Source organism: Lepus europaeus, chromosome 17, assembly GCF_033115175.1.
Source record: "Lepus europaeus isolate LE1 chromosome 17, mLepTim1.pri, whole genome shotgun sequence".
NCBI classification, from domain to species: Eukaryota; Metazoa; Chordata; class Mammalia; order Lagomorpha; family Leporidae; genus Lepus; species Lepus europaeus.
Window position 1 is genome coordinate 6890071 of NC_084843.1, and position 25225 is coordinate 6915295.

A 25225-nucleotide genomic window follows, 5' to 3' on the forward strand; every position below is an offset into this window, starting at 1 on the left:
AATTTCTCAGGCTTTCTAAAGAGGCCACACACGCCGGGCTGATAGGAAGCCGGGCAGACAGGAAGCGCTCACTGGGAGCAGCCATCTCCAGTGTTGCTGGAGACACCTGAGCCTCCAGCTGCCTGGAAGGCATGTGCTTCAAACCACCTGACTGAGCCCACCTGCCTCGGCCCACTTTCCGTTCCCGCAGGTGGCAGGTGGGGAGGGACTGAGGCCCTGTCCCTGTCCTGGCCCCACTTAACTTCTCAGGCTTCTAAAGACAGAGATGGAAAGGACTGGCAAGCCCAAGTGTAGGTGAGGACACACAGCACGGGGCCTCTCGTATGGCGCTGGCCGAAGTGCGAGGTGGTCCGGCCAGCTCCTGCAGCAGCTGAGCACACGACCTCGTGACCCCGTGATTCCAGCCTCGAGCCGGCACGCTCGGCAGGCCCGGAGCCAGCCAGATCACTGGCCGCAGATGGGAAGCTCACCCCTCAGTGGAAGAATGGATGGACTGTAGGGGCCGCTGACCGGAACACTACACGACTACACTACACTACAGACATGCGATCTACAACCACGTGCCCAAGACACAGACACACCTCTCTGACACAACGTGCAGAGGAAGAAACAAGACACAAAGGGCAGCCGTGGGTATAAAGTTAGTAACAGACGAAGCCAATCAATGGTCCTGGAAGTCACGACGGTGGCCACCCTGGGAGGGGACGGGTCACCGCCAGGGAACACGTAGGGAGCCTCTGCGTGCTGCTCACGCCGGGGAGAGCCGCTGATGGAAACTCGCTGACTTGTACACTTACGATAGATGCATCTTTCTGTATGTACAATTTACAATTTACAATTTACTTCAGTAAAAGGTTGCTTTTAGGAGCCGGTGCTGTGGAGTAGAAGGTTAAGCCTCCCTGTGGTGCTAGTTTGAGTCCCGGCTGCTCCTCTTCCCATCCAGCTCTGCTGTGGCAGGGAAAGCAGTGGAAGATGGCCCAAATGCTTGGGCCCTGCACCTGCGTGGGAGACCTGGAAGAAGCTCCTGACTTCGGATCAGCCCAGCCCCAGCCGCTGCGGCCATTTGGGGAATGAACCAGTGGATCAAAGACCTCTCTGTCTCTCCCTCTCTCTGTAACTCTGCCTCTCAAAAAATAAATAAATCTTAAACACACACACACACACACACAATGCTGGTGGCTAGACCCCAGCCCAGGAGCTTATTAAAAAAAAAAAAAGCTACTTTTAAGTGGGACCTGATCTTTATAAAGCATAAAAAGCATGCATGACTTGAATTCCTACATTAATAATTAGAAAAGGATATTTAGACATCGTCCCACTGTGGGGCGTGTGTGACAAGCACTGGCCAGGAATCTGACATCCGTCAGAGCCATTGCAGCACCTGCCCCTTCAGCCCCTCCCTCTCCACCCCGCCAGGGGCTCTGGTCAGACAACGGAAGTCACCCTCTAGTCCAGGTTCTTCCTGGCCCCCATGATACCCCATGTGCCGGGCCTGCTTACAGAACATTTCCTCGGGCCATGCCCTTCTCCCCCGCTCCACTGTGACCTCCTGGGCCCAAGCCCCTTCAGCCTCCTGAGCCCCGCCACCCTGCTCTCCACCTGCAGCCAGACATGGCCTCAGATCGTTTCAAGTCAGCATTTGGAATGGGAAATACACTCTCCTGGTTCAAAATCCCATAAAACGCTGAAGGATGAAGTCACGCAGGGAAGCCACTCTCCCACCCCTCCCCCCTCCCCTGTCCCCTGGCTCTTTACAGGGACCTCCAGTGGCCGCATGCAAATGAAACGGCAGGAGTGCTGGCTTGCATGTCTGTCCTGCTATAGCACAGATGCGGCGTGTCCACGGAGAGGACACCGCATGGTATTCCACTGCATAGACAGACGGACGCCTGGGACAGACTCGCCCCTGCGGACACAGTCGTGAAAGCCTTGTACTCACAGCACTGCTCATCTCTGAGGAAGGAGAGGCTGCCGGGGCGGAACCGCTGGCAGATCAGGGCGGGGTCTCTCTCCGCAGCCGGGAACACCACGGTTCTTTTCTGTAAACTCTCACCCAAGGGGACGTGCTCGCAAGCCTCTGGCTCTTTGCCAGTTTTGTCAAATCGGTGCAAGACAGCGGGCGTCTCGGCAGCTCGACTCTGCACCTCTCACTGCGGCAGGCTAAGCAGCTTCCGCCGCCATGCAGGCCTCCTGGGTTTCCTCTCCCCTCCATCGCCTGCTCCCCTGCTCCCGACTTTGCTGGTGCTGACCTCCAGACTCCCAGGAACAGGAACAAAGGCCTTCCCCACCCTGCCTTCCTTTCAAGCAGTTACAGTTCTGAAAGTTCCCCCAAACACGAATCAATCACATGACAGTCCTGCGTAAAACCTCCTCTGAAGCCCACACGGTCTCGGCGGCCCTCGGGCCCTGCCCGATGGCCACCCCCGCCGCCCCCGCAGCTCCTGACCGCCCTGAGCGCCCTCTGCCTCAAGCTTCGCAGCTGCTGTTCCCGGTGCCGGGCCGTGCACCGCCTCCGCGGCCCACCCACCCTCTCTCCAGTCCAGGGCCTCCCCTCGAACGCACCCAGCCACCCTCACGCCGCAGTCACTCTGCGCCTACCGTCTTCACATCAGGCCAACCTGACTCCGTCACTCACCGTGTGCAGCCTTACTGTCCGTCTCCCTCCCAGGCCTCATCTCCCCACTCTCCGGCCTCCCTCCCACTCCCCCACATGAGGCCTCCTTCACCCAAAACAGGGCCCAGCGCCTTCGGCCCTTCCCACAGCTGCCACGCACACGACGCCCTCACCACTGACGGGGCTTTGGAGGGAACAGGGAACGCGTGGAGGCCAGGAAGGGCCAACCCCAGGGCCAAGGGGAGCCCCCGGGCCTGGGCTGCCCTTCACCCGGGCTCCTCTTTGCCAAGCCCCTGGCCTCCCAAAGGGCCACGCGGGCCAGCCTGAGTCCCTGTCATCTCAGCAGCTCCCAAGCACACAGGGTGGGGTCTCGGGGAAGGCCCCAGAGGCTCAGGCAACGGCCGGGAGGGTAAACTGAGTCCCAGCAGGCTGCCCCAGCCGGTGACTTGGGGGTCAAGCACCACTCACTCAGCCTCTCCCGCCGGCTGGCAGGGGGCACCAAGGACAGTCACCAAGCGCAGGCCCGGCGGAGCCACCCCCGGGGGCAGCCGCCCTCCGCCCCTCCTGAACCGACACAGCTGTGCTCTCGCAGGTGGGGCTGTTAGCGAGCTGCACTCGGCCTAGCACACTAAGATACTGATTTCGACGAAAGCAGCATCGCTGCGCAATATTTCCTTTTTCTCCCTGGAGTTCACGCCCGCATCGCCTCTCAGCGCCCGGACAGACCGCAGTCGCCCGGCGGCTGTCCGGCTGCTGCCCGGCTGGACAGCGCAGAGCCAGCAGGCCGCGGGGCGGGGCCACCGTGACCACGCCCCCGACGCCCCGCCCCCGGCCGCCGCCGCCGCCGCCGGAGCCGACGCGACCCAGCTGAGGGCTCAGCCCCGCGCCCACCGCCCACGGCCCACGCACCTCGCCACCGCCTCCACGGAGCCGGCTATCGGCGTTCCGCCGCCCTCGCCGCTGTCGTACAGCACGCCCGAGATGTCAAGCAGCACGCCGCGCACGCCGGCCAGCCGCTCAGCCCACGCGGCCATTGCGCCTCTCCGTGCGCCTCAGACTCCGCGACCCAACCGGCGCTGGAGCCCGCGGCTGCGCCCGCCGCGCGGGGGCGCATGGGAAATGTAGTCCTGGGGCGGGGCCGGGGCGGGGCCGGGGCGCAGACCCGGAACTGAGGCCGCGTCCTGCGCGCGGGGTTCCTTTGCGGAACCCGGGGTTCCCAGCAGCTCAGTGGACAAGAAGCAGGAAAAGCGGAAAACAGCAACCTGCTAAAATAGCAGCCTCCCTAAACAGACGGCAGGGCGAATTGAGACGACCGGAAGTTACAACAATGAGGAGAATTCTTCGCTGGGTTCCCACTCATGGGCGGACCCCCAAAACCTGGAAATGATGGCCCGGCCTGGGGAGCGCCCCATGGAGAGCGGTCCGGTGGAAGCCCTGACGCCAGCGCTCAGTTGAGTTCTAGCAGTGTCAGGACAGGTGAGCGGCGGTGCCACCTTCAGCGCCCGTTTCTGGCAGGATCTGGAACCCGAAGACACCGTGTGCAGGCGGTAGCCCTCAGAACTGGGGTGCCAGGAGCGAGGCCGGGAAGAACGTGGGAAGAACGCGACGTGTTGGGCCAGGAAGTTCTTTAAAGCACTCTCTACAATTCCAGTGGTGGTCGGTTGCTTCTGAGATAAATGAAAGCTGACGTGAAAGGGGCGAGCTCCCGTGATGGCCCCTCCGACCCTTGACTCCTGGTCGGCGTTGGCTTCGAGGGACCAAAGGAGGAGGCCATTATTGCACAGGCTGGGGTTCACGGAAGGGAGCAAGAGTCCACCGGAATGTCGGGACTTTAACCCAGTTCCAGGAATTGTGCATGTTTTGTGGGAAAGCTTAATGGGGAAGCTGTTGGAGCTGGCCCTGTGGCTTTGCGGGTTAAACCACTGCCTGCAACGCCGACATCCCATATGGGTGCCAGTTCGAGTCCCAGCTGCTCTACTTCTGATCCAGCTCCCTGCTAATGCACCTGGGAAAGTAGCAGAAGACGGCCCAAGTGCTTGGGCCCCTGCACCCAAGTAGGAGATGCAGATGAAGCTCCTAGCTCTTGGCTGCAGCCTGGCCCAGCCCTGACCATTGTGGCCATTTGGGGAATGAACCAGCGGATAGAAGATCTCTGTCTCTCCCTCTCTCTAACTCTGCTTTTAAAATAAATACATAAATTGAAAAGAAAAGCGTACTGGGTGGCCGTTATAGAAGTACAGAATTCAGCTCTGCCCCCCGAGGAGTTACAGTGGTGGGGTGGGGGAGGATCATACCTTATGTAACGGCTCCTGGTTGTAGGCAAAAGAAACCACTCCAGCTAGAGGGGTTTGTCCCCAGGGCATGATGGAGATTACATGTTTGCAGAGGGGCTGGGGGACAAGCTCAGGTACTACAGAAGCAGAAGCCATTCAGCTATGAGAAATCCACATTGCTCTGCGACACTGGGACCATTGGCCCCGTCACTTGGCACCTCCCAAGAGGCCAGGGACCTGATCCTGCAGCCCCCAGCAGAGCTCTCTCAGAAGAACCAAACACATCCTCCACGGTGCCCTCCAAACCTCTCTGTCCCCCACCCCTAGCCATCCCCTCACTCTCCACATTCGGCTCCGAGGAAATTGGCCCAATCTGCAAGGGACGCTGGGAAATGCAGCCTTCAGCTTTCTAGGCACCAAATGAGTCAGTCTGGAGAAGCTGGCACGAACCTCGTGCTTGGATTCTCAGCTCAGTATAGTGGGCTCTGAGGGTACGAAGAAGGGGAAAGCGATCACCGACTTCAGGGAGCGAAGGCTGGGCGGAGGACTTCAAGACTGCTGGTCTCGGTTGTGCCAAGGGCCAGAGGGTGACTCCGTGGGCTCTGGAGGGCAGCAGTGACTTCTGGGAAGAGGGACAGCCTGACATGGGCCTTGACAAGTGGCTGGGCTTTAGCTTCATGCCAGGGAGGAGGGAGATGGGGCTCTGCCGGTGCGTGAGCCCACACATGGTCCTCTCTGCCACTAGTTCTGTGTGCGTGACCTTGGGCAAGTCACTTCCATCTCTAGGGCCGTGGTATAAGATAATGCCCCCGGGAATGTCCCCACTGGAATTCCCAGACCCTGTCAATGTGTTGCCTTACATGGCAAAGAGGACTTTGCAAGGAGAGGATCCCAGTGGGACCAGTATAATCATGGGAGCCCTCATAAGGGGACAGGGGCAAGGAAGGAGATGGAACAGATGTGGAAGTGCTGTGCCACTGGCTTTAGATTCCAAGGGGTCAGGAGCCTCCGGAAGCCGGAAGAGGCCAGGAAATGGATTCTCCCGGGAGCCTCCAGAGGGAAGCAGCCCTGCGGACCCCTAGATGTTTGGCAACTCTAAGATGATGAGTTGGTCACTGAAAGCCACTGGGTCTGAGGCGATTTGTTGCACCAGTGACAGGAAGTGCACACGGGGACCCAGACCCCTTAACCGGGAAAGGACAAGGGACTCCAGAGGGGCACGTCTCCTACAATGGGCTGAGACCCGATCCAAATCCAAGCTTTCCTCTATGGAGTCTGTGAAGGGCATTGTCAAGGGTAGGGTTCCAGTGGCTCTTTGGAGCAGAAGCCCGGCAATCTCTCCTGTGTTGCTGTTCCCCATATGGCAGGAAGCCAAGAGGTAGGCAACCCTGAGCCAGTACAGCAGCTCCCAAGATCATCAGGGCTCTCTGCTCCCCCATCCTCAGCCTGTGGTTCTCACCCTCTTGCTCTCAAGATGAACCGACATCCCATATGGCCACCAGTTCGAGTCCCGGCTGATGCTCTTCCAATCCGGCTCCCTGCTAATGGCCTGGGAAAGCAGTGGAGGATGGCCTAAGTGCTTGGGCCCCTGCACCTATGTGGGAGACCCGGAAGAAGCTCCTGGCTTTGGATTGGCCCAGCTCCAGCTGTTGTGGCCACCTGGGGAGTGAACCAGCAGATGGAAGATCTTTGTCCCTCTCCCTCTCTGTCTGTGACTCTCCCTCTCAAGTAAATAAAATCTTTTGGGTCCGGCGCTGTGGCACAGCAGGTAAAGCTGCCGCCTGCAGTGTCAGCATCCCATAAGGGCACCAGTTCAAGTCCCGGCTGCTCCACTTCTGATCCAGCTCTCTGCTATGGCCTGGGAAAGCAGCAGAGGATGGCCCAAGCCCTTGGACCCCTGCATCCACGTGGGAGACCTGGAAGAAGCTCCTGGCTCCTGGCTTTGGATTGGTGCAGCTCAGGCTGTTGCGGCCAGTTGGGGAGTGAACCAGCGGATGGAAGACCTCTCTCTCTGTCTCTCTCTCTCTCTCTCTCTGCCTCTGCCTCTCCTTTTCTCTCTGTGTAACTCTGACTTTCAAATAAATAAATCTTAAAAAAAAAAAAAAAAAGAGCCAAGAATTCCACCTGGGTCTCCCATGTGGGTGACAGGGGCCCAGGCACTTGGGTCATTTAAAAAATAAATAATAATAAATAAATAAAATCTTTTAAAACACACACACATTAGAGAAGGATGTCTGCTGCCCCCTCCCCCATACCACATCGACATTTTAGGCAGGAAGGAGAAGGAACAGGGGGAAAGGCGTGTGACAGCTGAGACGGGTCCTTTCTACCAGGAAACGAAAGCTGCGCAGAGCCCTGATCCAGTGGACTCCTGCTTGCATCTCGGGCGGTGAACTAACACTGCCGCGTGCAGGGCAGCAGCCTTCAGCAGAGCCTGAGCCTGTTGTGTTTCCCGTAACAAATCCACAGACCACGTCTGAACTGCAGCTCAGATCAGAATCCATTGGCTTTCTATCGCTACAGCAGGCACGGGCAGCATCCTCCCAGATTTGCTCCTATCACGACTCTCTGGTTGCCGCCAGCAGGGCCTGAACTGCAAATGGCTTAAATTTACAAGGAATGTATTTGTTCACACATCCAGAGAGCCTAGCAATTGATAGTTTCATGCATGGCTGGTTACCAGCTCCAAAGTGACACCAGGGCGCTTCCAAAGGTTCCTGGAAAAATGAACCTGAAAGTTAATGCACATTTTCTATGAACTTGTGAAGTCCGCCCACGGAGTCCCAGGTGAACCACCTGGTGAAGAGCCTTTTCCTCAACTCCATCTGACAGTTCTAGAAAGAATCTGATTGGCTGTCCTGGTTCAAGGTCCCCTACTCCCTACACTGGGTTCAGAGGGAAGTGGCACGTACTATCACGATCTCACTGGACTCATGAGCCCTGATTAGAGCTGGGGGAAGACATTTGTGTGCTGTCCCACCATGGCCACGTGGAAGAGGGTAGGAAAAACCCGCGGCAAAAACCAGGCTCTAGGCCGGCGCCGCGGCTCACTAGGCTAATCCTCCGCCTTGCGGCGCCGGCACACCGGGTTCTAGTCCAGGTCGGGGCACCGATCCTGTCCCGGTTGCCCCTCTTCCAGGCCAGCTCTCTGTGTGGCCAGGGAGTGCAGTGGAGGATGGCCCAAGTCCTTGGGCCCTGCACCCCATGGGAGACCAGGAGAAGCACCTGGCTCCTGCCATCGGATCAGCGCGATGCGCCGGTCGCAGCGCGCCTACCGTGGCGGCCATTGGAGGGTGAACCAACGGCAAAAGGAAGACCTTTCTCTCTGTCTCTCTCTCTCACTATCCACTCTGCCTGTCAAAAAAAAAAAAAAAAAAAAAAAAAAAAAAAAACCAGGCTCTGCACTTACCACACTGCCCCAGGAACTCCTTGTTCTTTTTTTTTTTTTTTTTTTTTTGACAGGCAGAGTGGATAGTGAGAGAGAGAGATAGAGAGAAAGGTCTTCCTTTTTGCCGTTGGTTCACCCTCCAATGGCCGCCGTGGCCAGCGCATCTCGCTGATCCGAAGCCAGGAGCCAGGTGCTTCTCCTGGTCTCCTATGCGGGTGCAGGGCCCAAGCACTTGGGCCATCCTCCACTGCACTCCCGGGCCATAGCAGAGAGCTGGCCTGGAAGAGGGACAACCGGGATAGAATCCGGCGCCCCAACCGGGACTAGAACCCGGTGTGCCGGCGCCACAAGACGGAGGATTAGCCTGTTAAGCCACGGCGCCGGCCTCCTTGTTCTTTTTTAATATTTATTTATTTGAAATGCAATGTTACAGACAGGCAGTGAGAGAGAGAGAGAGAGAGCGCGCGCGCACGAGGTTCACTCCCTAGATGGCCACAATGGCCACAGCTGCCCCAACCTGAAGCCAGGAGCTTCTTTTGGGTCTCCCACATGGGTTCAGGGGCTCAAGCACTTGGGCCATCTTCTGCTGCTTTCCCAGGCCATAGCAGAGAGCTGGATCAGAAGCGGAGCAGCTGGAACTCGAACCAGCGCCCATATGGGATGCCGGCACCGCAGGCCACAGAACTTTTTTTATTTTTTTTGACAGGCAGAGTGGACAGTGAGAGAGAGAGACAGAGAGAAAGGTCTTCCTTTTTCCGTTGGTTCACCCCCCTATATGGCTGCTACGGCCAGCACGCTGTGTCAATCTGAAGCCAGGAGCCAGGTGCTTCTCCTGGTCTCCCATGCGGGTGCAGGGCCCAAGGACTTGGGTCATCCTCCACTAAATCAAACAACCGACACCAGGGAAGGGGGAGAGGAGGCAAACCAAGAGATGCCCACAGGGCTGCGATGGAAGCCCGTGCCGTAAACACCGTGGGCACAGACTGGTGCCCGAGTCCGTGGGGGGGTGGGTCGGGGAGAGCTCACAGAGGGAAAGACACTTGAACAAGGAGGCCTGCGGATGGCCAGAGTGTCTAGGTAGGGGCGGGGCAAAGACAGCATCGCTGTGACCGGGAGCTCTACCCAGGGCTCGTGCAGTGGCCAGGACTGGCTCCCCCTTGGGGTGGCTGAGTTCAGAATGGAAGGGGCTTTGTGGGGACGCCAGGTACGGCTCACGGGGAACCCGGAAGCAGCAGGCAGCCTCAGGAGGAAGGCGTCTGAGTGGGCAGCTGGGGTGCGACTGCACGTGTGTTCTCGACACTCCTAGCTCCTGCTGTGCCTCTGCTCGCTCAGAACTTCTGGGCTCCTGGGGCCCCTTTATGGCCACTCCATCTCTGTCTTTCTTGCCCATGGAGCTCAAGTGCCCACCAGTGTCAGGGGACATCCCCCAAGGCTCTAATCTGGACTCCTGGGAAAGGCGCCTGCTGGTCCAGCTCACTGGGTGGAGCTGCTGCACCAGCCTCGGCCACCACATGGGTCAGGGGTCCCCTCCCATGGCCCATGGCCACTCCCTGAGGCAGAGCCTCCAAGAAGATGGCACACACAGGTGAGGACCAACACATGGCTCACCTGGCATGAGGGCTGTCCAGGACCAGGGCTGCACAGGCAGTCAGGGGAGACCTTGCTCTCTCTGCTGAGACAGTTAGTCCTCATCTCATGAACCACAATGGCCACCAGAACACCATGGACAGAGAATCAGGTGCACTCGCCCAGCACGGCCACAGCTGGGGTCACAGAGCCATGATCCACACACCTCTTTCTGATGACTTCTTGTCCCGCATTCAGAATTGGCTGCCAGCATTTAAAACTTCACAGATGTCACATAGGAGCTGGATTTTTTACCTCTGTCTCTCAAATAAAAAAAAAAAGGGGGGGGGGGGACAGGAGCTGGCCTTTAGCCTAGTGGTTAGAGGACCCACGTCCCACCTCTGTGTGCCTGGCCTCAGTTCCCTGCTTGGGCTCCTAACTCCAGCGAATGCAAACCTGGGAGGTGGCAGTGATGGCTCAAGCACTTGGGCTGCTGGCACTTGTGTGGGAAACCTGGACAGAGTTCCTGGCTCTTGAGTTTGCCCTGGCCAGGGATGATTGTGGGCACTGGGGAATGAAGCAGCAAATTGGATATCTATCTGTCCATTTCTCTCTCTCTCTCTCTCTCTGTCCTCCCCAGGCCCCTCAGTCTGTCTCTACCTCCCAAATAAATAAAAAGTGAACCCAGATTTCTGTCCCTTTGACCACCTGCAGAAACAGATGATTAACTAGCCTGCTTCCTTGTCTTTATTCTGCAAATGTCACAGGGGAGCAGAGCTCAGTCTGAAAAGACCCTGGCCGGCATCATGCTTCCTATATGGGCACGGGTTCAAGTCCCCACTGTTCCACTTCCAATTCAGCTCCCTGCTAATGCACCTGGGAAAGCAACAGAGAATGGTCCAAATGCCTGGACTCTTGCCACACATGCGGGAGACCCAGGTGGAGTTCCTGGCTCCTGACTTTGGTCTGGCCCAGCCCTAGTGTTTGTAATCATTTGAGAAGTGAACCAGTGGATGGAAAATTGCTCTCTCTCTGTCTGTCCATCTCTTCCTTTCAAATAAAGACAATAAATCTAAGGAAAGAACGAAGGAAGGGAGGGAGGGAGGGAGGAAGAGAGAGAAGGAGGGAGAGAGAGACCCAGGCTGCACTGTGTCCCTGCTCTTCCATGCCCTGCCTTCAACAGGTCCCTCTTTGAATGTCCTTGACTTCCCACTTGGCTCCCTTCACCCCCATTCTCATTCTCCCAGTTTTATTTCTCTGTTTCGCAGGTGTCCAGAGCAGTTTGGTTTGGCCACTTACTCCCTCTTCTCAGGCTCCTCCTTAGACTATCCGGAAACATTGACTGAAAGCGCTTCCAAAACCAATCCCAAACCCCGCAGCACAGTCTGCTCCCCTGCAGGGCTTGGGCTCCACTGGATTTCATCCTGGGACAGGAACTCGGCTTCCTTGGTGAGAAGCTTCCTGGATGAGGGCTCTGAAGTCTCACTGGGTATACATTTTAGCTCTGCCACTTCCTAGCTCTGCCACATGGGGAAATGACTGTCTCGCTAAAGCTCGTTTTCTAGCTGTGAATTGGGAAAAATAACAGTGCCTTCAAGGTGGACATCCTGGTGCAGCGGGCTAAGCGGCTGCTTGGAACACCTGTACCTCTGTCAGAGTGCCTGGTTCAAGTTCTGGCTACCCTGCTTCCAACCCAGCTTCCTGCCAGGGTTTCTGGGACGGCAGCAGAAAATGGCCCAGGACTTGGGTCTCTGCCACCCACACGGAGGCCCAGATGGAGTTCTGAGCTCCTGGTCCAGCCCCAGCTGCTGTGGGCATTTGGGGGTGAATCAGCAGATAGATGATCTTTCTCCCCCATACCCTTTTCTGTGTCATTCTGCCTTGCAAACAAATAAGTAAAATTTTAAAAACAGATAAAGTAATAGTGCCTACTTAGTGGGATTTGGGGAGGGTTAAAGGAAGCCTTGTGCTGAAAGCTTAGCCCAAGACCTGGCCCAGGGCAGGTGCCCAGAAAGAGCAGCTATGGGTGTCCAGAACCTCAGGACCAGCAGAACCAGTAGAATCCCTACCTATTCGTCACCTTCCTGGATGCTTCCTCTGTATTTCTAAGATGAAGAAGTTGCTTTTTTTAAATCTCTGGATTTCCATGAAGACATACTAGCTTTTTATGGTGAACTATGTTGAGTAAACATTTTGTTTGTGGTTTGGGGATGGATGGGAAAGCTACGCTTTGAACTCAGCTTTCACAAATCAAAATTTCCAGGTTTTCAGAAGGAATGCTTGCTCTGCAGGGCATCTGGAATTCAGAGCCCTGGTGGGAAATGGGAAACGCTAGCCTTTGGTTGTAAATGAACTCTCCAGCTACAAGGGATGCTGCTGTCCAGAGTTGCCTCTTGTCTTCCCCCTCCTATTCTATAGACTGACTGGGGAGGGTTGGCTGGGGTCCTGAGTCTAGAGATTGCCCCTGGGGCAGGTGTTGTGGTGCACTGGATTAAGCACAGCTTGGGATTCAAGCATCTCTCACCTGAGTGCCTGATTAAGTAAGGGCTACTCCTCTTCCAACCCACCTTCCTGCTGGATTAAATAAATAAATTTTTTTTTTTTTTTGACAGGCAGAGTGGACAGTGAGAGAGAGAGACGGAGAGCAAGGTCTTCCTTTTGCCGTTGGTTCACCCTCCAATGGCCGCCGCGGCTGGCACACCACGCTGATCTGAAGGCAGGAGCCAGGTGCTTCTACTGGTCTCCCATGGGGTGCAGGGCCCAAGCACTCGGGCCATCCTCCACTGCCCTCCCAGGCCACAGCAGAGAGCTGGCCTGGAAGAGGGGCAACCAGGATAGAATCTGGCGCCCCGACCAGGACTAGAACCCAGGGTGCCGGCGCCGCAAGGCGGAGGATTAGCCTATTGAGCCGCGGCGCCAGCCATAAATAAACCTTAAAAAAAAAAATCCCAGGGGTTGCCCACGCCGTCTCCCCCGTCACCAAGCTGTGCCTTATGAAGTTGTCTCTTTGTCATATATGACTACCCTGTGGGCAGGCTCAAGCTTTTACCTAGAGAGCTGCAGTTGTATTTTCTTCTAGGAACACAAGATTTTATCTAGGGTGCTTGAATGTGGCTCCTGGTATTGCCCGCCTTCCATCAGCACCGGTGGCAGATTCTTGCCATTGTTAGCCAGGCTCCTCCTGGCTGAGCAGGGCTCCCTGAGGCTGTGCTGGAATTGGCCGCCACCTTGTTTGTGCAACAGCTGGGGAAGCTTGGCACCATTGATTTGCATCAGTGCCTCAGGAATAGCCCCTGCCGGCTCCTTAAAGATACTATCTAAACTGTGAAATTCATTAAATAGCCCCAGAAATGGATCAGGTTATTTAACACAACATCCCTAATGGCACAATATCTCAGCTGTCTGAGCTGATAGCGGACATTGTCTTGGACAGCGTTATCAGCCCAGGACACCCGCTATGAATATTGATCCCGAGCTTGTTACAGCCATCACTTGCCATCAGGACAGGTCAGGGTTGGAACCCACCTAGCATCAAAGCAATTTAAACACAGCACCCGGGCGGAATTTTAATGCCCATGCTGGGAAAAAAAAATCCAACTCCACGCACAGAGGGAAGGTGGCTTGAGGATACGGATCCAGGTTTTATATAGAGGCACTTTGGGTCCAAAGACACGTGTGAGGATGTTGGTGAGTCAAACGCATGGCCGCCCCGTTGTACCTGAAGGGAGGCCTCGTGGTCTCCTGGTCCATTGCAAAGCAGGTGGCCAGGGAAAGAATTTTCTGGAGCCTTCTCCTCCAATCCTCCCTAAATTGAAGCATTTACCGTGTCCTGTGGGGCGGAGGGGCTCTCTTTAAGACGAGCGGGTAAGAGCACATTTCTATTCCTCCGGTGGGGGTGGGAGGTGTGGCAGCGCTGCCCGTGCACCATCCACAGCTAGAAGCCAAGTGTTGACCCTTGCCCTGCACCAAAAACATGTACCGGAAGTAGACAGGAAAAGACGGGGTGGGAAAAATTTTAAAAAGTGCTAAAAGGACTTCTTAGAGATTCACGGGTTTAAAGAATATGGGCTGCATATACTCTTGACTCTCTCCGTGGACCTCAGAGAGAGGATGATTTGTAGACTTGAAACAGAAACTTCCATGGTGCTTTATACAGTGCCATGCAAATGATCCAGGTTTGGGTCGCTCCTGGCCGCGGGGGGGGGGGGGGGGGGCTCTGGAATGCCAGCTGCAGCTCCTGAAAGCCCCTTCCAAGAAAGGGTGAGGAGAGGAGAGACGGAGACGGGAGAAGAGGCGCTGAGGAAGGCACCCGTGGCACTTCCATTCTGGAGCTCCTTAGAGACCCACTCATTCCTCACTGTCCCGAGAAACCTGCATATAAACGCTTTATGAAGATGGCTGGGAAAAGGCAGAAGAAGCTGCGGTCGATGGGAAGAGAAGGAGGAAGGAAAAGGGAGATTAAAAAAAAAGAAGTGAGAACTGGGAGAGAAGGCGTTGCACAGAAAACCAGGAAGGCTCTGTGGTTTACAACCCAGGTTCCTGGGTGTCCTGGTTTGGCTGTGCCTTCGCTTGGGGTGGGAGCCTGACAGGGGACTTGGGCCGGGCACTTCCTGTCCTGAGCTTTAAAGGCACAACCTGTCTTCACTTTGGGCTGGGACTTCGGCAGGGCTTTAAAGTCTGCAGGGAATAGGGCAGCCGCCTCTGGGAGGAGCAGAAAGGCTTGAATGAGAAAAGCCACAAGGGGCTGGCTGGCTTCGGAGGACGTTGGGACCGGCAGCCCCGCACTTGCATGAGAAGGCTACCCCTCCTCTTCCTACTCCTTACCTGCTCGGACAATGTTAATTGCCAGGTCATTTGTTTGCAAACCCCATGGGGCAGAGAAGAAAGGGAGGGCAGAGTCCGAGGTGGGGCCGGCGGAGGGTCGGATGGAGGCCTCTGAATTTGCCGCTGGAACAGATGCTGGCGCTCAGAGGCTGCAGTGTAGTCACCAAGTGACAAAGGAAGAAAGGCTGGGGTGGGTGTGGCCAGAGGAACCTGCCGGCTCCACCGAGGCTTGCCTCTCATCCCCAGGGACTTCCCGGGAAGCAGATTGGGGCCATTTCGTTCTCTCTAATCCAGCCTTAGAGGCAATGCAGGCAGCATCTTTCAACCTGGGAAAGGGTTGGGAGTCAGCAGTGCAACCTGCTCCCCCAGGACACAATTGCTGTTGTACGTGGCAGAACCTGCGGCCGTGAGGAAGGCCTGCAGGGCACCAAGGGTTTGGGCGGTCACAGCCAACGTGGGCAGCACTTGGGTGATCCCGCCTGGCTGGAAGTTTCCCAGGAGGCAGAGCATCCTGGCCAGGGTTTGCTCGTGTCCCTGAAACCCTTGCTGCTCTCTGACCTGGCTGGGCTCTGGGGGTGCAAGGGAAGGACTCAGGCGCAGTCCAGGATTTCCTAAATCCACTGCAAGACCTGGGTTCCAACCCAGACTCTGTCACCAAGGAACCGTGACCCTCAGCAAATCACTTCTCATTTCAGAACCTCAATTTTTTCATCTATAAAATGGGTGTAGTGGTCTGACCAGGCCACGCTCACCTCACAGGAACGCTCAGGAAATCAGAAGGGGAAAGGCTAGGCCTTTTCCACTTCGAACTGCGAGAGCATCTATCGGGGCTTTGACACCCAGGGTAAACGGGGCTGAGTGTTACCGCAGTTCCCAGTCGGGGCAGCAGGTGCGCCGAGCACTGCTCTGAAGTCATCACTCCTGAACCTAGGGCCGGTGTATCCGGGAGCGAGCTTTGAGTGTGTAGGGGGACACCCGGGACGAAACCCTCCCTCCTGCATTCCGGGTGTCCGTGACGCTTGGGTGCAGGCGCGCGGAGTCACGCTGCCTCCGCGGGCGCGCGCATGGGGCGGGCTGAGACCCCCCCCTCCCAGCCCGGGCCAGCGGCCCAGCGCGGCGCTAGCGAGTTCGCCCGCTGAGAGCGCGCCCTGCACGTGGCAGGGGCCGGAGCCCCGCAAGTGCCAATCGGCTCGCAGCCCCCCACGGCTCTCTGCCGACCCCGCCTTCCCTCACCCCCACTCCCCTGCTTCACTTGGCGGCGCGAATCCCGCTCGCGGCTGGAACGCTGCGGCCAGAGCCAGAGTGGAAGGCGCGCGGGCGAGTGGCCCTCCTAGGACCTGCGGGCGGTGGGCATGCTGGCATGGCAGGACGGCGGGGCCAAGGCGGCCCCTGCCCACCACAAGATCTCCTTCTCAGTCCTCGACATCCTGGACCCGCAGAAATTCACGCGCGCTGCGCTCCCCGACGTGCGCCTCGCTCCCCGGGAAGCCAAGAAAAGTTTGGCGGAGGTCGGAGCAGGAAAGGACGCTAGCCCCGGGCACCCGGTGCGACAGCAGGAATCCCCCGGTAAGAATTCGAGGCCCCGGGCCTGGGTGCTGATGTCGCAGAATCGGGGTGTATGTGTGTGTACTGGGGGGACCAGTGTCCAGTGAGTATGGCCCTTAACGGCGTTTTCTCCCAAGAGACAAGGCGCACAGGTGCGAAGGTAGCCGTCGGACCGCGCGCCCCAGAACAGGAGGGAAGCGTACGGGCGGTTCCAGATTTCCGGGCAGGGGTTTGCCGCTGGGGCCTCTTCCCTGCACCACAGCCCCGACTCCTCGCAGCGGACACTACGCGCACCTGGCGCCCATCTTTGCCAGGCGCATTCTGGTAACGGGTGTCCAGTGAGCAGGCCACGCGCCAGGACCTGGGCTGGGCGCTGGGATAAAGAGAATAAAACACTTGGGGACCTGCGAGGCAGACAGCGTCACTAACATCACCCCCATTTTACGGGCGAGGGAGCCGAGGCTGAGAGTGTGCCGGGGTCCTAGAGGGTGGCGAGCTCTGGTGCCCACTTGGAGCCGCTCGGAGACACCTGCAGAGCTTGGCTGCCCCGCGCGCCTGCGCTCCCGACCCAACCGCGGCCGGGGCTGGTGTGGGGCGACGCGAGGCCTTGGCACTTCCTCCTCCCAACTCCGACTTACTCCTCACTGGCAGGTGACTGACCGACGGTCCAGGAAAGTTTCTGGCTGGAAGAGGAAGGAACAGGCCTAGTGCTGGGTGCGACAGAGGTTCCCTGGAGGGGTTCGGGAGGTCAGGGGCTCAGGTCCCCAGAGGAAGCCAGATGCGGTGCAGCCTCCTGCTCCCTCGCCCCAAATTTGGCCATGATTGTCTGGGGGCTCCGGGCGCCTCTGGCTGCCGGCAGGGTAATTGTTCGGACAGTCTCTCGGAGGGGCGCGCGCCCCTCCCCGCCACCCGTGATCGATATTCTATTACTGGCGCCTGCATATCTCCTGCCCGCAGCTTGCAGGTACCGACTTCAAACCCCCTTTCTCTGTCTGATCCTAATATCGTTCGATTAAAACTTACCTTTAATAGATGACATCTATCGATCCGGCCGCGCACAAATCTGAAACTCTATTAACACGGCAGGAGAGAGAAGATGGGAAAGGGGGATTTCTCCTTAAAGCGGGGGGAGCGTAATAACTTCTTTCTTAATTGCAAGGAGTCCCGGGCCAAAACAGGCTTCCAGGGGCTGGGCGAGACCAGCCCTAAACGCACCTGACGTCTGGATGTCTCAATGCAGACAGAGCCCAGGCCCCCTCCCTTCCCCCCGCCCTGGGAGGTCACTCTTCCTTCTCCTGTGCATGCAACGTTTGTTCTAGGACGCCTGCTCGTGGCAGCCTTGTAAAGGTCAAAAGGACACTGTACCCCCAAGTCCGCGTTGTGGGGGTGCGGGCGGCGGCGGGAGCGCCGGGAGGGGGCCGGAGCAGAGCCGGGAGTTGCGCCGGAGCGGTCTGGGGACCCGGACGGGCAGTGTAGCTCCGGGCTCCTGGTCATCGACCCCCTTCTCCCCTAGATGCTGCGGGCCAAAGCGCCGGCCCGGCGTCCCCCTTGGAGGGCTCGGAGGCCGAGGCGGAGGAGGAGGACGAAGAGGACGCGGGGCGGCCGCGGCGGCGGGAGCCGGCTGCGCGCTCTCCGGAGGCCCGGGCGGCGGCGCTGGCAGCCGGGCAGCGCCGCGCGGACGGCGGGGGCGGTCCCGTGGGCTCCCCGGGCTCTCCCGGCTCCCCGCGGCCCCGGCGCCGGCGCGCCGAGCCCAGCTGCGCCAAGCCGCGGCGCGCGCGCACGGCCTTCACCTACGAGCAGCTGGTGGCCTTGGAGAACAAGTTCCGCGCCACGCGCTACCTGTCGGTGTGCGAACGCCTGAACCTGGCGCTGTCGCTCAGCCTCACCGAGACGCAGGTCAAAATCTGGTTCCAGAATCGCAGGACCAAGTGGAAGAAGCAGAACCCGGGCGCCGACGGCGCGGCGCAGGCCGGGGGCGGCCCGCCCCAGGCTGGGACGCCCGGGGCCGCGGCGGGGGCCGGCGGCGGCGCCGGGGGCAGCCCAGGCCCGCCGGGCCCCGGCGCACTGCCCTTCCAGACCTTCCCCTCCTACTCGGCGGCCAACGTGCTCTTCCCGGCCGCTGCCCCCTTCCCGCTGGCCGCGGCGGCCGGGAGCCCCTTCGCGCCCTTCCTCGGGCCCTCCTACTTGGCCCCCTTCTACGCCCCGCACCTATGAGCCCGGAGCTCATCGGGGTGCTCACGGCGTGGGGTCTCGAGGCGAGGGATCGGCAGGGCCGTGGGCCTCTCCACGGAGGACGGCGACGCGCTCGGGGATCTGCGCGCCCCTTCCCTTCCCGCAGCTGGAGACGCCGGCAGAGGGCGGGAGCAGCCGTGGTCGCGCCAGGGCCGCCGAGGGTCCAGGATGCGTCCGGTGTGAAGTCGTCGGCAGTGGAGGTTGCCCTCAAACCCTTCTCTCTTCCAGGCAGGCTTAATTCGGTTCCAGGGCTTTTGGGGGAGTTCTAGGGTCCGGAGTGGGGCCAGCAAAGGGGCCAGGATGGAGACCCGAGGGAGCCGCGACGCCCTGCGCACCTGGGGTGGAGTCAGCGAATGGCTCTCTCCGGCGCTTTCCCCTGCCCTCCGCACGCCCGCCCCCAGCGACTGCTCCCAGAGCCCAGGCAAAGCCGGGCAGGGTTCGGCCGACGGGCGCAGCCTGCTCTGGGGAATCGAGTGTTTCTGAGATCCGTGAAAGTCGACGTTTCTAGATCTCCCTTTAAGATGTGGACTCGAGCCAGACACGGGTGCTGGGTGCACCTGTCACCGGAGGCGCAGATGGGCGCAGGGCAAAGGATAAGGAAGGGCGCTAGGGCTCCCCCACGAGTGTCACGGGGCCCAGACACCAGGCTGCCGGTGTTGGATGTTTGATACTTCAGTCCTGGGCTCCCCAGGAGATAGGCAGGTTGGGGAGAGCCAGCTGTGGCCACACCCACCAGTTTTTTTTTCTTTATTACTATTTTTAAAAAGCACAAACTTTACATTTCTGCATCGCATCTAAGAGTCTGACCTGAAAGTAATTTTCGTTCCAGACTCCTCCTGAGAGTGAATAAACAAGTTTGTTAGGAAAGGAATTGTTCTCGGGCGTTCAGAGCTGTGGCAAATCCCAAAAGCACGTGCACAATGGATCCAACCATGGGAACTGTGTACCTGGGCGTTCTGCTTCTATCAACCTCCCTTTAAAAATGAAGATTAAAATCCTGTAAATTTCCCTTGCCAGTTCTGTTTGACCACTCTTCCGTTAGATTTCTCTGTGAAGTGCTCTTGGGGCCCAGGTCTCTAAACCCAGGTGTCCCCAAAGTGCCAGGCGCGTGCCACTCTCACCTCGACGTCCCGAGCCCAGTCACTATTTGCAAGGACACCGTATCCCTGGCTATTTCCTGACAGCCTGTGCCATTCAGAATTAACTTTGGGGCTCAAATGTTTTCAAAGTCAAAGCAGGCGGTTTGGTGTTAGGAACACATTATGTTACTGTTATCTTGAAGTATCTAGTTCTGTTACTTTCAAGAATGATAGAAAATATCACCTTTCCCAAACTCAAGGAAGACTTCCCAGTCATGTGGCACCCATCAGATTAACAAGTGTGTATTATTAAATGTATTATTTGCTAGTTAGACTCTTCTCCATCTAAAGAAGAAAAATGTCCCCAAACTACCCACTATAACTTTCTAAAAAAAAAAAAAAAGGGTGGTGCCAGATGAGTTAAAAATTAGGGTACTGTCATAGAGGATATTGTTTTCTTCACCTCACTTGTTGGGAAGCACTCTGGGTACTACTTGCCGGTTTCTCAAAAGCAGCATCCCATGTATGTGGACAGGCGGTTCACCTGCGCGCTTAGCGGCAAGCTGCAATGGGGGGAACGTTTCCTTCCCGGCCTCCTGGGGGCCAGAGCGTCAGACTTGAGAGGGAGGGTGTGGGGGCCCCATCTGTCCGTGTCCAGCGTTTGTGCTGTGGTTCCTGACTTCTCCAGGTTGTCACAGGCTAACATTTGGGCCTGTGACTGGACTTCTGTTTTCAAAGTCCCGGCGGCTTTTCAACCAAATCCTCAGATGCAATCTATCGGTGTGTTTAATAAATTCTTTTTATAATGAATTCTTGTTTAATTACTCTTTGTTTTCTATTAGTAACGTGGTTTTTTTTGACTGTCCAATTTTTTTTGGAATGTTTTAAATTTTAATTTTTAATGGGTGCTTCAGCAAAGCTTTTGAATAACTTTGCAATTATTAACGGATGGAGCTGACCTGTCACCTCCTCCCACCAGCACTCACTCACCGTGGACTATGTCTGGCCTGGCACCACTCGTTTTCAGTGTGCCGGATTCACACAGAGAGGCTGCCTTGGCAGGCCCTGCGCTCACGCACACATTGAGGGCACAGCGTCTGCACAGAATGGAAGTCAGCACCTGCTAGGCTTCCAAGACCCTAACTTCCCACCCTGACTTTGCAGGTTCTCTGTACCCCACAAAGAACATGGGAGGAACTGTTCAGACTCAGGCTGTTCACTGGTCATAGATTTCTGATATTAAAAATGACCTTTTAGATTATTAGATAATTAGAGAGAGAGAACATTCATCCCCTGATTCACTCCCCCAAATGCACTTTACAGTAGGATAGTCCCAAGCCAGGAGTTGGGAACTTAATCCAGGTCTCCCGCATGGGTGACAGGGACCCCACCTAGTTGAGCCGTCACCTGCTGCCTCCTAGGGTGCACATCAGTAGGAAGCTGGACCGAGGACCAGAGCCTGACCTGAACCCAGGCCCAGGCACTCCGGTATGGGATGTGGGCACCCTAAGCACGGTGCCAAATGTCCAAGCTGTAACATGGCCACACTAGACCCCACCTGAAGCCATGAAAGCAGGGAATCGGGGAATTCCTTTAGCTTCCAGAACCCCAACCCATTTTATGGACATCAATTAATTTAGTATGTTTATGTGTTTTAGAAATAACTCTTATTTTATTTTATTTTTTTGACAGGCAGAGTGGACAGGCAGAGAGACAGAGAGAAAGGTCTTCCTTTACCGTTGGTTCACCCTCCAATGGCCGCCGTGACTGGCACACTGCGCTGATCCGAAGCCAGGAGCCAGGTGCCTATCCTGGTCTCCCATGGGGTGCAGGGCCCAAGCACTTGGGCCATTCTCCACTGTACTCCCGGGCCACAGCAAAGAGTTGGGGGGGCAACCGGGACAGAATCCGGCGCCCTGACCGGGACTAGAACCTGGTGTGCTGGCGCCGCTATGCGGAGGATTAGCCTGTTGAGCCACGGCGCCGGCCAGAAATAACTCTTAAGAACTCTAATTTACTAGCTTTATTATTTTTTTTGAGATTTATTTATTCATTTGAAAGGCAGAGTTAGAGAGAGAGAGAGACAGAGAGAGGCAGAGAGAGAGCGAGAGGTCTTCCATCCACTGGTTTACTCCCCAAATGTGTGCAACGGCCAGGGCTGGGCCAGGCCAAAGCCAGGATCCAGGAACTTCTGGGTCTCCCAGGTGGGTGCAGGGGCCCAAGGACTTGGGCCATCCTCCACTGCTTTCCCAGGCCATAATAGAGCTGGATTGGAAGTGGAGCAGCTGGGACTCAAACTGGCGCCCACATGGGATGCTAGCACCTGCTATGCCACAGTGCCCCCCTTACCTAGCTTTTGAAACTATGGATAGGGTGGGCATTTGGCACAACAGTGAAGACGGTGCTCGGGATACCTGCATCCCATATCAGAGTGCCTGACTCGAGTCCCCATTTTGCTTCTGATCCACTTTCCTCTGATGTGCGCCCTGGGAGGCAGCAGGTGATGGCCCAAATACCTGGGGTCTCTGCCACCCATGTGGGAGACCTGGATTGGGCCTGGCCCAGCCCTGGCTGTTTGTTGCAAGCACTTGGAGAGTAAAACAGTAACTGGAAGATCTCACTTTGCTTTCCAAATAAAATGAAGACAAATAATGACAAATTTTAAAACAAAATAAAAAAATTCCAAGTGGGGTAATATTAGAAATTCTTCCACAAATGCTAAGTGCACTTAAAAGTGTAATCTGATATACAGTCAGTGAAGACTAGTATCTAACACTCAAAGATATGGGAAGACACAGGAGCATGGGAAGAGAAATAAACAGGTACGCATTGTGGCGTAGTGGGCAGAGCCGCCACCTGTGACACTGGCATCCCGTATCAGAGCGTTGGTTGAAGCCCTGGCTGGAGGCCTGGCTGCCCCTGCTTCTGATCCAGCTTCTCGTTAATGTGCCTGGGAGGCAGCAGATGATAACCCAAGTGCTTGGGTTCCAGCCACTCACATGAGAGATCCAAATGGAGTTCCTGGCTCCTGGCTTTGACCTAGCCCAGCCCTGGCTATTTTGAGTAACTTCTGCCATTCAAATAGAATATGTGTGTATGTGTGTGTGTGTGTGAAAAACAGTGTCTTGCCGGCGCCGTGGCTTAACAGGCTAATCCTTCGCCTTGCGGCGCCGGCACACCGGGTTCTAGTCCTGGTTGGGGCGCCGGATTCTGTCCCGGTTGTCCCTCTTCCAGGCCAGCTCTCTGCTATGGCCCGGGAAGGCAGTGGAGGATGGCCCAAATCCTTGGGCCCTGCACCTGCATGGGAGACCAGAAGAAGCACCTGGCTCCTTGCTTCGGATCAGCACGATGCGCTGGCCGCAGCGGCCATTGGAGGGTGAACCAACGGCAAAAAGGAAGACCTTTCTCTCTGTCTCTCTCTCACACTATCCACTCTGCCTGTCAAAAAAAAAAAAAAAAGAAAAGAAAGAAAAAGGCTGGCGCCGCGGCTCACTAGGCTAATCCTCCGCCTTGTGGCGCCAGCACACCGGGTTCTAGTCCCGGTCGGGGCACCGGATTCTGTCCCGGTTGCCCCTCTTCCAGGCCAGCTCTCTGCTGTGGCCAGGGAGTGCAGTGGAGGATGGCCCAAGTGCTTGGGTCCTGCACCCCATGGGAGACCAGGAGAAGCCCCTGGCTCCTGCCATCGGATCAGCGCAGTGCGCCGGCTGCAGCATGCCAACCGCGGCAGCCATTGGAGGGTGAACCAATGGCAAAGGAAGACCTTTCTCTCTGTCTCTCTCTCTCACTGTCCACTCTGCCTGTCAAAAAAAAAAAAAGAAAGAAAAGAAAAACAGTGTCTTAGAGCCAGAGGAGCATTCTGCAAGTGACAAAGGGAGGGCAAGCATCGAGGAGAGGGTCAGAGCCACCCTGTGGGGTGGGGGTGGGGGTCAGCCAGAGAAAGCCCCTCTCCACACACCGAGCCCTCCTTGGGGTTCGAGTTGCGACAGGAGAGCCCAGTGCTCAACACCTGCCCAGGCCCTGACTGCAGCCCGCAGAGGACTGGTGACCCCGGCAAGTTGCTGGCGTCTTGGGGCCTCAGCCTCTCCCCTGTGTGACTGCCTGAAGATGCCGGAGGGGACAGCAGAGGACATGTGGAGGGCTCTTGGCTTAGAGCCAGGCACAATGGCAGCAGCCGTTATTCCAGTGCAGTGCAAGCTGGAAAAAGAAGTGAAAAATGCGGCACTGAGGGGCCAGCATTGTGCAACAGGTTAAAACGCCTCCTAGGATGCTGGCATCCCACATGAGTGCTGGTTTGAGTCCTGGCTGCTCCACTTGTGATCCAGCTCCCTGCTACTGTGCCTGGGAAAGCTGCAGAAGATGGCCGAAGTGCAGGGGTCCCTGTACGCATGTGGGAGACCCGGATGGAATTCTTGGCTCCTGGCTTCAGCCTGGCTCTGCTCTGGCCATTGTGGCCATCTGAGGAGTGAACCAGCAGATCTCCCCACTTTCTCTCTCTGTAATGCTGCCTTTCGAAGAGGTAAATACATCTTTTGGAAAATGCTGTACCGAGCTCATCCACCTTATTTTAAAAAATGCTTTGCAGTGGGATAACATTCGGAAAACCTGATAAATGTGGTGCATACACATCTCACAGTGGCACACCTGTAACCAGCACCCAGGTCAACAAACAGCACTGCCAGAGCGCCCCCTTGTGTCCCTTCTAGTAAGTACGTCTCCCAAGGGGAGCCATGATCCCGACTGCTACCAGCATAGATGGAACTGTGTCCGGTTTTTTGCTTTGTGTTGATTCTAAAAGCTGAACCAGACAGCATTTACTCTTTCCTGTCTAGGTTTTGCTGCTCAACATTATTTATGGGGCTCAGCCACACTGTCGCATACGGCTGAAGATTCCTCATGGGTGTTACTGTTGGTTTTTATCGTACAATAAATGCCACAACTTATCACCCACTCCACTGTCTCTGGGCAGTTATGACTCAACAGTCTCACACACATATTTCTGTAGGTATTTCTTCGTGTTCCCATTGGTGGACTACCCAGGAGTAGTCTGGCTTTAGTGGACATCGCCATGGCTGCTGCTGTTCAAATCCCCACCTGCCCTGACGCAGGACCCAGGTAGTCCACATCCACAGCCTTCAATGATTCTGGGAGGTCGGTAGTAGTAACACATCGTGGTTTTAATGTCCACTTCCTGAGTAATGATGTTGACTATGTCTCCATAGGCCTATTGTCCACTTACGTGAGCATATCAAACATTTTTAATTTATTTTTATTTGAAAGGCAGAGAGATATTCTGTGTGCTGGTTCACCCCCCAAATGCCCCAGGAGCCTGGAACGCCATCCAGGTCTCCCACGTGGGGAGCAGGGACACAGCTCTTTGCGCCATCGCCTGCTGCCTCCCGGAGTGCATTGGCAGGGAGTTCAAAGCAGGGACTCCATCCGGCGTGGAACATGGGTGTTCCAAGCGGTGACTAACCACTGTGCCATGTGGCTGTCCCTCTCCATGAGTTTTTTGAAGTCCCCTGGTAAGGGGTCCACATATTCCTTCCTTGGTACAAACATGCACTGGGCACCCTAGGATCTGGGCATGCGACATGGATCCTGGCTCAGTGCTGGTGAGAGGCGCCCCGGTGAGTGTGTGTGTGTGTGTGGGGGGGTCACAGACAGGTATACACTGGACCAACAGAGCGTAGAAAATACCATGGAT

At 56.7% G+C, this 25225-nt stretch overlaps 2 protein-coding genes across 3 annotated transcripts in view; one reads left to right on the forward strand and one right to left on the reverse strand.

Moving 5' to 3' along the window:
* The window catches only part of LHPP (phospholysine phosphohistidine inorganic pyrophosphate phosphatase), a 119114-nt gene extending 115429 nt beyond the window's left edge, over nt 1-3685 (reverse strand). For both annotated transcript variants that reach the window (XM_062214235.1, XM_062214236.1), the window contains exon 1: nt 3524-3685. In XM_062214235.1, coding sequence (XP_062070219.1) covers nt 3524-3648 — 125 coding nt within the window. In that variant the 5' untranslated portion in view covers nt 3649-3685. The remainder of the gene's footprint in view (nt 1-3523) is intronic.
* A 12332-nt stretch (nt 3686-16017) lies between these two features.
* On the forward strand, nt 16018-18424 carry NKX1-2 (NK1 homeobox 2). Its single transcript, XM_062215373.1, has 2 exons — nt 16018-16231; nt 17724-18424. Exons 1-2 carry the CDS (start codon nt 16018-16020, stop codon nt 18422-18424), a joined length of 915 nt encoding a protein of 304 aa, XP_062071357.1.
* Nucleotides 18425-25225: the final 6801 nt, after the last annotated feature.

Coding starts and splice junctions, on each gene's coding strand:
- NKX1-2 (XM_062215373.1), top strand. CDS start 16,018: ATGCTGGCATGGCAGGACGGCGGGGCCAAGGCGGCCCCTGCCCACCAC. Junction 16,232..17,723: donor GCGACAGCAGGAATCCCCCG/GTAAGAATTCGA, acceptor CTTCTCCCCTAG/ATGCTGCGGGCCAAAGCGCC.